General features: G+C 36.0%; 1 protein-coding gene across 1 annotated transcript; it reads left to right on the top strand.

The window, feature by feature from the left end:
* Nucleotides 1–990: 990 nt before the first annotated feature.
* On the top strand, nt 991–8,618 carry LOC129364991 (C-C chemokine receptor type 3-like). Its single transcript, XM_055037957.1, has 3 exons — nt 991–1,088; nt 1,231–1,413; nt 4,901–8,618. Exons 2-3 carry the CDS (start codon nt 1,244–1,246, stop codon nt 5,754–5,756), a joined length of 1,026 nt encoding a protein of 341 aa, XP_054893932.1. The 5' UTR covers nt 991–1,088; nt 1,231–1,243; the 3' UTR covers nt 5,757–8,618.
* The last annotated feature ends 3,448 nt before the right edge of the window (nt 8,619–12,066 follow it).

The raw sequence follows: 12,066 nt of genomic DNA, 5'->3' as shown, positions 1-12,066 counted from the left end.
CTGCATTTCCACAACAATGTGTGGAAAATTTTCTGTTTTATTTATTTATTTTTTTACATTAACAGAATTTCAAAATTTTTTCAATGGCTGTGTTTCCATTAAATAAGATACAGTTACAATAAGTAAGTCATTAAAAAATTTACTGCGGCAAGATCCGATTACTTCCTGCTGTCTTCTTTGTCGTTTTCACCATTGATCAGCACCATAATGTCCGGTGCTGATCACAACTCATGTGACATGAAAAAATGTTTCCATTGAAAGACTTTACTTTTTATGCATCTGAAAACCAACTTACTCAAGTTGAGAAAGTTCATGGCCAAAAAACACAACTTTTTCCAATTTTTCTTGTTTCAAATAAACACATTTATTTTCATAATTCCAGTGTGCTGAGTTTTAACTAAGCTACTGTCTCAGATGAGCTTTGGTATTAAATGGAGTACTCCATTAGTTTGAATGCTCTTTTCTTCACCACAGGCGTTTTTGGATTCTTAACGAGTATGTACACTTTTTCATTTTATAGAGATCCATGAAAATGTGGAAACATTCTTCTGTTTGTGGAGGGGTTGGGCTCAACAACCTTCTTGTAATTGTTTTCTTACTAGCTATGAACAAAATCTAAGAAAAAAACATTAAGTATTCTTTGTACATAACAAATTGACATCTAAATAATGTGCCAGGGATACATTACAATAGTTAAAGAAAGAAATGACCTTTTGATCATAGCTTGAGTAAAGTTTTTATGTTTTTACTTGCTACATTAAATGGTTTAAAATGTTAAAATGTTGCTAAATCATTTATTGCTGGAGTGATTCATTTATTAGGCAATTTATTTCTGAATATATGCTTGGTAATGGCAGGATTGGTTCTCCATACTAATTGCCCCAGAGGATTTTTCATGAAAGCTGATCTCTCTCAAGTTGTTTGTACATGCCCTTATCGTAATGTCGTTATAGCTTTTACTTGACGCAAAACAGGCTCAGATGAGTTCACAGACACTCCAGTCCAACTGTCTTCATTTTGGTACCGGAGCTCTGTTAGACTCAGAGAGACTTTCAGAGTCACTGCTTGAAGCTGCAGTGAAACACGAGGTAAGAAAATTCATTCTGGATTTTGATTTTATCTTCTTTCATACAGTGGTGTTTTAGATATGCTCTGCTTTTTGTAGATTACCATAAAATATTGTATGACCTCTAACTGACAACATGACTTTGTGAATTTTGCTTTTGACAGATTTTACACAAAGATGACAGAAACAAACAATAGTTATATTACCAGCAACACCTCAGAGAAGCCGGTTGGACCATGTTCGAGGGATGATGATAACAAACTGGGAGCAAATCTGTCTTACATTTACTACTTCATGTTTGTCTTCAGTGTTATCACCAACCTGCTGGTTCTGGTTATCATCCTTCGGTGAGTAAGCCACCAAATTAAAACAAATTGAACTTGTTTTAATTTGGTGAAATGAGTTGCAAAACCGTACTAACTTTCTTTTATTATTATTTTGCTACATCTAATATTTAAGAAATTTTACAAATCTTTATATCCAATAAAGACAGCTTAACAAAATATAAAATGCAGTTTAAAAAAAGAAGAAATTAATTAATCTTTGATTGTAATTTTGCTTGAAATCACAGTTGCAAGCAGTTAAAATAAGTTTATTTTTCATTTTGAATGGAGCCACTGAGTATTTTCAGCTTTTGTGTTGCAGTACGCTTCCTTTAGGGTATGCAAGGTTCATGGGAAATATGAGCTACTTTCCAGTAATACTGCTGCACCTGAAGCAGTAAAACTGAAACACAATTTTGAGCAAAATGTGAACATCTAATTGTGAACATCTAAATGTGAACATTTAATTTCTAAAGCAAAAGGTAAATGATTTGCAGGTTCTGAATCAAACAGATGAGTAATGAACTGAAAAATGGAACAGGTTGTCTAAAAAAGGTACTATTAACACTGCAACAGCAGCATGGCTTTTTAAATACATGTGCGATAAATATTGTCATTTAGGATGTTTTGTTTACAAAGTAAATATACTTTTTTACATATATTTTCATGTCAAACTTTTATCTCATTATTTCTGATCTGACTATGTAAATGTCAAAACATTTATATAGAGCATGGATATAATTTTACGTTTTGGTAGTGGATCAAATAAATGTCATGTTGCTTATTTGTAGAGAAAAAGACTGATGAAATTTAGAGTGGAGTCTCACTGAAGTCCACATGGGATCAAACGTCAACTTCACGTTTTTTTGTAACCACCAAGAAATCCTCTTCCATGATTCTGTGTGGAAGGGTGATAGCTCCCTTTAAGAAGAGGTTGCCAAACAATCATCACAACCGTTTTAGGAATGGATGAATCAGGTCCTGCTTGCAAGTGAAATGGAAGAAAGGACGTTGCTTCCAGATTAGACTTCCAGATTAGTGGCAGGAATGGCTCTAAATTACAAAACTCTTATAGTGGAAAACCCATCAGCAGCAAATTAACAAATAATATTAGGATACAGGATTATGACTTACACTGGTCTGTTGTCATCAAGAAAACATGCAACTCCTTCAGTTTTCAGCCAGCAGCATCCTGCAGAAATATGTTCGCTGGACAGTCCAGCACAAGACATGCTGTGTAAGAAGAAACAAAAAGTTTGTGATTTTTTTCTATATGACATGAAATCCTCCCAACCTTTTTTTTTTTTTTGTATTTTTTTCTCGGAAGAGTTTTTGCGATGCTAGTGTCTCATATTGTTTTTACAGTAGACAGACAGAAAAGAGGGCGAGGAGAAGGGGAAAGACATGCGGCATAGGTCACTGGGACTCGAACCCGCGACGTCCACATTGAGGACCACACAGCACACCCAACCTTTTCTTGTTTGATTACCAAAATTATTTTTGTTTATAAATTCTTAATATTCAATTATGTATTTCTTTAGAAAATTTATTTTTTTAATAAAAATTTAGTGATTTTGCTGCCAACGGCCATCACTACCTTCAAACACTCTATGAAGAATCTGAATTAATGCACTACAAAAACATGAACATTTTTAATTTGGGATTAATAAAGTCTTTTTGAACTGAATTTGAATTGCTAACACATGCTGAAATTATTAGACCTGTGAATTCCCAGGTGATAAAGTCATTGTGGCAACAATTTATTTGATAAATAAAATGGACATAACACTGTCTTGAATATGACAACAGCACTTATGAACATGAATGAATCTTCATGGATATTTATGACTTTTGTCATTAAGTGTTACTTGGTAAATAATGACACTTTTAAATGCCAAGTTGACATTGTTTAGAATGTTTGTTATAATAACTAGACATTAACCAAGACAAAAAAAAAAAATGTCAAAAGTGCAGCTAACCTTTCTGTAATAGGATTACCTAACATTAACTTATAGAAAGCTAGCATAAGTCTAAATAGCTGAAAGCTAACTTTACCTAAAGAGAGGCACCAGTGCACCAGTTGGTGCACTGGTGCCTCTCACTGGTAGATATGGCATATTGCACTACTCAAAACAAAACCTTAAATTATGTTGTATTTCAAATGCAAAGTTGATAAGTGCTTTGTAGATATTTTTGGTGGAATACTGTAGAATCAGTTAGGTGAAGAAAGTTAAGACTAACAAACAAATGGCATAGAAGGTTAATGTTAACACATAAAGCTACATAAGTTTTTGAAGTTTGATAATTAATACATACAAAATATTTATGACAGATTATGATTTCTTGGTTAATATCAAGTTGTCATAACAAAGACATTGAAACAAAGACATATTTGCATTAAAAGTGTCATTACTTTTACTGTACTGAATTATACTTAATAACAATAGTCATAAATGTTCATGAAGACTCCTCATATTTATGACAGTGTCATGTCTGTCTTATGCACCCCTTCAAATAAAGAGTTAGCACCTCGGTTTTGTGAAGCTTCTGCGTATATTATGGTTTTACAAGGTACTGTTGGTGAACTACTAAAGTTTTCCATTATACCATTCAAATGCTTTAAAGTAATGTAATAAACGCAGAAGTTGCAGAAGCAGCTCAGTTTTCTCCAGTTGTAAGGAGCAGTTTAGTTTTACCCTTGCCTGTCCCAGTCTTTTTTTTTTTTAAAATCTTTGTAAGTTCATGGTGTGGAAGCTGAAGGACTGCTATGACAGAACTGTTAGTATGTCAAGAGGTAGATTATCAGTCCAGGCTAGTCAATGACTGTTGTTAAATTTTGCAATTCTGAGAAAACTCATGTTGGGCCTTCATTTATAGAAAGGAAATTATAAGGCTGCATGTCCCAGCATAGTTTGCACTAGAGGTTATCACTGCAAGCATCAATCCTGCAGTATGACTGAGCTTTACAGATAAGACGAGTCTTCAGTGGTCTTTGACAGAGACAGGCTCGTGAACCATCCATGCTTATTCTGTTGGAATGACAAATGATGAAGGTTTTAATCTTTGAAGATTAAAACCTTTAAAGTGGCATTCTAAAGATCCATCTGGCCGAAGCTGAAACTGAAAAACCCCTGCCATGTCCAACGCACTGGAGAAGCTTGTTGGAGGGGTTACTGCCTGAAGTTGACTTGTGAGTCCAAAAGAGCCATACAGCTGCTCCAGCGACTAAACTGTAACTTTAAGATTGGCCTCCAGGATATCACTTAAATCTACTTTGAGACAAACTTGTATTTTTGTCTGGACGCCGACAGAGTTAATTGAATAAGATGACTTAATCAACATACATAACTTTTTATATGCTGGCTCAATGTTAAAAATAAAAAAAACCCTGAAATTTCTGGCTAAAACTCTCACAAGTCTTATTTGAAAAAACTTCACAGAATAATTTGTGCTCTGACTGTTGGAGAATTGATGTTTGTACCAAACTAACACTTTACCATCTTCCCTCCAGGTTTGAGAGGCTGTACACTGTGATCAACATCTTGCTGGTCAACCTGGTGACGTCGTCCCTGATCTTGATGAGCAGCCTTCCCTTCCAGGCCGTCTACATGCAGATGTCTACATGGATTTTTGGCTCAGCTATGTGCAAGATTGTCTTCAGCGTCTACTACCTGGGTTTTTACAGTTCTGTTTTCTTTCTAACTCTGCTAACATTTGACCGTTACCTTGCTTTTGTACATGTTATGCCTGTAGTACATGTAAGGAGTCGACGCAATGCAATCATATCCTGTGCAGTGGTGTGGGTGATCAGTGGTGTGGCTTGCATTAGGCCCATGATCCTGCATGGCACCTTCAAGCATTGGGGCACTGAGCACTGTGAGGAGTTTGCTCACATTGATGGTATGAATGTAGAGATGCTCAATAGATCCGGATTTTATATCCAGCTTTTTGTCTTCTTGTTCTTCCCTCTGACTGTTATCATATTTTGTTACATTAAGATTGTGGTCACCATTAATAAATCCCGATCAACTGCTAAATTCCATGCAGTCAGGGTGATATTTATGATCGTAGTGTTGTTCTTCATCTGCTGGATCCCATTGAACATTGTAGAACTCCTGCATTATAAATACGAGTCTGTTTTGAGCTGTGAAGCTAAAAAGAGTCTCGGTTACGCTCTTCATGTCACCCGCAACATGGCGTACATTTACTTCTGCATCAGTCCAATGTTTTATACATTTATTGGAAAAAAATTCCAGAACCATTTCAAACAGCTGATGGTGAAATGTTTCCCGATATTACGGGATCATGTTTCTTTTAACACAGACATCAGAACAACACAGACTTCAAGAACAACACACACTTCTTAAATTAGTCTTAAGAAGTGGGTTTATCTCTGTGAGTTTGTCCTCATTCACCCTGAGTCAAACCAAATGCAAAGCATTTATGCTTTTTAAACTTCAGGCCAACTTTTCCGGCTGCAACAACACTCACTTTGACCTAATGTATTGTCATCATACTGAATAATAATTGAAGATATTGGTACTATTAAAGCTCATGAGTATGAGAGATTCAAGTATCGAACAGCTAAACCTACAGATGGTGCCTATAGAATTGTTTCATTTTGCTGTTTCAGTCGACGTTGAGTTAGCATTTCTGTTATAGTAAAGCTGAAAGGACACTCTTTACATTGGGCGAGCCAGTGAGTTTTCTGGGTGTTTTTTTGGCACAATTCTGTATAATTTCCCAAGCGTTGAGCATGTCAAAAAGAACATGTATTCTGTCATCTGAAAAGGGAATGTGGCACACCTGTCGCCCTAACAAGACAAGTTGATCAGTTTAAACTGATAGGCCAACAGGAAGCGCAATAATCAGAGCAGTAGAAAAAAAGAGTAATCCTGCCTGTGGATGGGCTGCAGAGAGACACGATTTGTTTACGGGTCTACAATCTGCCATCCAATTCACAAACCTTGATTTTATGGGAGCATTTCAAGACGGATGACAGTTAAAAGGAAGGTCAACACAGGAGTTGGAGGCTACCTGTATTAAAGACTGCAAACATACAGCTATACCTACAATGGCATGGATTAGAACAAAGGGTGCCCAACTGTTAGAGCAGCATAGATTGTGAGTTTTGACAACGCACAGAAATGGACAAATTCAAAGGTGCGTTCCAGCTTTTTTGCAGAGTAAAATGAAATAAGAATCAGAGTTGAAAGGCTTCGCTGGACATATTTCAGCCAAATTTATCATAACAATACTTATACAGTGATACATCTGTATTGTCATAAAATTCACAGTAAAATCATTTATAAATGGACAACTACAATTTATACTGTTGTATTTAACAGTCTGTTGTTGTGTGTACTGGACAAATTTTATCATCCCCTTGTATTGTGTAGTTTGTTTGTTTTTTGCTTGGTGTGCCGTGCATAGTAAGTGAAAATGTAAATAAATCAGAAACTGGCCTGAAATTATGCAAAGCCATTAATATATGAGGATATAAGCTATTTTTTTGTATCCTGTACACTAAATAAATGTCTTCAAAAGTGTCTTCATCATGACTTGCTTTTTTTAAAAATAATATTGCTGGGGATTCCAGGAGAAATTTACGCTGTCTGTCAGGTGCTGAAAATACAATACAAAACAAACAAACAAACAAAAACAAATGCAAAAGAAAATGCTGCAAACAAAAAATTGCTGCAATAACAGAAGCAAAATCCTCCACTCAGCAAAACAAGTGCAAACCAAACATGCTGGAACCACAAACATTATACTGCATTCACAAATAAGATGCTGTCATCACAAGAAAAAAATGTCCTCAGATTTTTCTTACATCCAAGGATAAAATGCTCAAAATATCAACTAGAGTCAGAGTGACTGGTCCCCGGTGTCTTACACCATATAGTCCCTCTGAGTCCCCTTCATTAGAATCTCAAGACACCTCAGAAAAAATGTCTTCTCCTGGACCTGAGGTTTTTAAATTGATAACTACAGATACAGGCAAATGCTGAGAGATCATGGAGGAAAACCTGTTAGAGCAAAGATCTCCAACTGTCTTCTAAAGAAACTGTCTTACAGGTTTTAGATGCATCCCTGCTCATACACAACTGAATCAAATCGGTGGATGAGTACCAGGACTTGACGTAATTCAATCATTTGACTCTGATGTGTTTGAAGAGCAATGTATCTAAAACCTGGAGAACAGGAGCTCTTGAAGACTTGAGGACGGAATCAAACCGACTCAGGTTCACCTTTCAGAGGGCAATGACCCGAAACACACTGACACACGATGGCATGGCTTAGAGCAAAGTATCCACTTGATAGAGCAACATGTATTCTGTAACGTAGAATAGGTACAAAGAGTAGAATCAATGGGAAAATATGCAAATATGTAAATATGTTAGCCAAATCTATCAAATTAGTATTTTAACATTGTTCTTTGAAAATGCTTTAAAGTAGTACATTTGTTAGAGGTTGAGGAAAAGAGGGAGAATGCACTGGAAGAAAAGAAAAGCAAAATCAAAGCTGAGTAATTATTGGGATCACAGGCAGATGAAACATAACTGAGCTGAAAGGGTGTTACTGAGAATCTGTGATTAATTTTAAAAATTAACAGTCATGTTCCCCAGGTTACACGCAAGAACATTTTGGATTGGGTCTTTCGATGGGAAGCTTACAGTTTGCTGTAACTCCTGTTCAAATCTGATCAAAACAAAAAACTTCAATAACTGTTGGAATTACCAGGCTTACTCTATAACATTATCAGTACAGTAACAACTTCATTCATTTTGTTTTCATGTGTTGTTTTGAGTGTTTTGTTAAGTGACATCATAACAATGACAAAAAAATTATTAATAGAAATCAGCAACATTACAATCTTAAGCAGCAACAAACTGGTATATTACATCTTGCTTACATACATGCACACTTTATGTAAAATCAGTGAAAAAATATCTGTCGCATCTGTATTATAGTAAAATATTTCACATAAAGTCTTTCTAGGAAAACAGCTATTATGTATACAATTCAACAAACTTTATCCAATATTTGTCAGATGATCGGGATGTTTCTGGTTTTGTTTTTTTTCTGTCTATTGTGCTGCACAATTTCTAACATGGCATTGTATTTATTTTTACTTATATTACTTATATTTTTTGTGTATGCCATGCATAACAAAAAAATATGTAAATAAATCACAAACTGACTTGACATCATGCAAAACTATTAATATGTAAAGATATATACATATCTATATGTATATCTGTATATATGTCAGTGTATTGTATATGTAAGGATATAATTTATGTTTGTAATTTCATGTAAATTCACTTCTGTACATTAAATGAATGTCTTTAAAACATTCCTTTATCGTGACTTGCTTTCTTTTTCATATTAATATGGGCGATTCCAAGAGAAAGTAACTAACATTATTGTGTTGTTCAAATGCAAAAGCTGCAAAAATTAATTATAATCAAGATAACGAAATTAGTAAGGATTTAAAAGTTTAACGCATTACATATTTATTAACATGCTGCCTGTCCCATATCTGGTGATTGGACCACATTGACCTGCTTCACATCCAAAATTACTTCATAGCCACATACACTCATTTAAAAATAAATCAGATTCTGCTAACTCGCAATTTTTGTGCAATTATTTCAGCTAGAAACTTTTTGAAAGTCCAGCTGTGTAGCTTTACAGACAGTAAATATGAGGTGGAAGGACAGTAAATGTGGGTAGGAAGAAACATTCAAAATGCTAACAGCAGGTTCCTAAAGGCAGCAGTGTTAAACATGGAGCAGTGAGAAATAAATAAAAGCAACAGTTACAAAGACAGAACTAAAGAAGATTGACAGCCTGGGAGTTCTGGAGTTTTGTGTTTAAAAGCAAGTCCCTGCAGCTCAGCGCCACCTGACAGCTTGCTCCGTCTCTGGTGAACAACGTGTTCTGCTGCTTTTGCCTCGATTTAGCAGAATACAGCCGGATTTATGCGGCTGTCATAAATATCCACAGTTATGACCTGAAATGCTCTACAAAGTGTTTTGTCTCACTCTTTGTTTTCTCAAAGGCTTTGCTGCCTTTGATGATTTTTCATGTCGGTTATTGTGACCTGAAGTCACAGTGGGCCAAAGTACAGACCGGAATTTGGAAAGAGCATGTTGAAGGATCCCATCTTTAAATTTGATTAGCTTCACTTTGGTTTGATCATTTTTGCTCCCATGTGGCGGAAAGAAGCTGCTCATTCATGACCCTGTTTCTTGTAAACACACTTCTTCAGAATTCTCTCCTGGTTTTTGCACGTCACAAGTTGAAAACTCATCTCATTGCCCTGTGGACTTGTTAAGCAACTTGTCTGTTCTTGTCCAGCTCTCACTTTCTCTTTTTAATGTCTGATCAGGAGCTGTTCAGCTCCTTAACTCACTTCTCTCTTTGGAGAGCTTGAGTGTAGTGAGGTGAATAAATAATGATTCATTTCTTGGCTGATTTGAGCAGTAAGGGTCACATTACTGTTTACTCTCGTCTCTATTTTTATTTTGTATTATTATTATCATTATTATGCCCAGCAGAAGAAGGCAGACTGTTGGCTGTTATGTTGTGTTTTCAGTGCCCTGGGTACTCACTCTGTAAAACCAACGTTACACAGTCACTTCCTGTGTAGTGTCGTGGCTGATCTGCGGTTTGGCTTGCATCAGACCAATGCTTCTTCATGGCACCTTTAGGCATTTTGGCACTGAGCACTGTGAGGAATTTGCTCATATTCAGGTTATTAATGCAAAGAAGCTCAAAAAATGTGGGGAGAAAATTTCAGGAGTACAACAATGTTGTGAAGAGGATGGAACACAAATATGTTTATTTTGGTATTGTGGTTCTTTTTCGATCTGACAAATACTTGCATATTAATATGACAACATGTGTCATAACTTTTTGGAGGTGTTACAATGTATTGGTTGCCAACAAATGAAGGCAAACATCGAGCTGGAGGCAGACTACCGACCAATCACGGTACAAATTTGTGGTACATTTACTAACATGTCCAGTGTGACAAGCAAGTATGTTTTGATAAATGAATTTATGTATGTTTATAATTGTTGTTACTTAGTGATACAAAAGTAGCAGCATTTAAATAAGTGTAACCTCTTGATGTTGACTTTGGCATAATTACTTATTTTCACAGGTTACCGTTGACAACCGTATCAGTTGATCGGAATTTACCTCATCGGAAATTTGGTGAAAACACAGAAAGGAAACCTGTACACTTGTGCAATTATCAGTTATTGCACAAGATGGGCATTGTGATGAGGCCCTTGAATAATGCTGCCTGGCGTACGGCAAAGTACTAACCTGGTCCTGGTTTGTCAACAACTCATTGGTGGAAGTGAGAGCGTTGTGCCACACAAATAACTATCTGGCTGAAACAGAGCACACTGATGAGTAGAACAAAATTCTCAAGACAATTTGCCTCGAGGATGTGTAATAATCGAGGTACTGGAAACATTCGATGAATTGTTACAGGCCTGTCCTTCAGCTTGGTCAGTTTGCTGATTTCTCAGCAGGTTTGAAATGCTGATATTGAACGGCTGATTGTAACTCTTTCTCATTTCTGAGAAGCAAAGGTATTTATTTCCATTTCACCAGAAATGTGAACTTGCGCCACTGTAGTTTCACCAGACTGTTGGTGTTAGCCAACATTATGCAACTAGTGTTCATTTGTTGTTGTTGATGACTTCAGGTATTCAGCTTTAGTTCACATGTCACAAAAACCACTGAGTCAGTTTACATACAGACGACAAAGTGCACTGCAACGTGCACTAAAAGATGATTTCTGATAATATTTACCACAAGGAAGAGAAGACATCTTTCAGATGGTAGAAGCAGTAGAAAAACATGTTGGTGATGATAAATTGCTGTCAGGCTGATTGAATTGTTTTTTTTTCTACATCAGCCAAGCCCGTATGTCTCATTTCTGTCGTGAATCCTGGACATAATGGCAATAAAAAGTCAGCATAGAACAATCTCTACAGCCACAGCCAAATAGTCAGCACCCTCTGACTATGCTTATTTTTCCAGTAGTTAGTGACTCACAACAAGAGCAGATTTAGATTTTTAATTTTGCCAACATGTTTTCTTGTGACTTGAAGGAACCTGAAGGCATTTCAGCTGCCGCGAGGACACGGTTCAGATGAAGAATCTTGCTTAGGGATACTTGCTAAAGATTAAGGTGCTGGCAAAGAGATTTTCCAAACTCAGCGGTTTAGAGCTCACCACTAAAACATGAGTCATCAGAATACCAGAGCAAACATGTGTGAACCTCACAGAAATAACAAGAAGGGTTCAATTCCAATGAAGATTTTTATGGTGACTTATGAGAAGGTTGTAAAATATATTTAACAGGCTGTTTTTAATAAAATACTTTAAAAAACACACACACATGCACACCCACACCTTCACACATGTCCTTACATTGTTCCTACAGTTCCACTTTTCATACTTTCACATGTTGACACTAAAAAATACTTTAAAAATATTTGGTTAAATTATTTATATGTCACTTTTTTAATAAATCTTAGAAGTGCAACTTAATTAACATATCTTAAAAATGAGGGCTTCCATCAACAATCATGTTACTGCTCTTAATTCCCCTCTATAATCCATTATTACTTTCATCTAATCTGACGT

This window comes from Poeciliopsis prolifica, unplaced genomic scaffold, assembly GCF_027474105.1.
Source record: "Poeciliopsis prolifica strain line A6 unplaced genomic scaffold, Auburn_PproV2 SCAFFOLD012, whole genome shotgun sequence".
Classification (NCBI taxonomy): domain Eukaryota; kingdom Metazoa; phylum Chordata; class Actinopteri; order Cyprinodontiformes; family Poeciliidae; genus Poeciliopsis; species Poeciliopsis prolifica.
The sequence above is the reverse complement of the archived record's forward strand: the minus strand, read 5'-3'. Positions and strand labels throughout refer to the sequence as shown.

Excerpts from the sequence above, each read along its gene's own strand:
- LOC129364991 (XM_055037957.1), top strand. The coding sequence starts at position 1,244 with ATGACAGAAACAAACAATAGTTATATTACCAGCAACACCTCAGAGAAG. Across the intron at positions 1,414-4,900 it reads GTTCTGGTTATCATCCTTCG|GTTTGAGAGGCTGTACACTG; the intron begins GTGAGTAAGCCA and ends TCTTCCCTCCAG.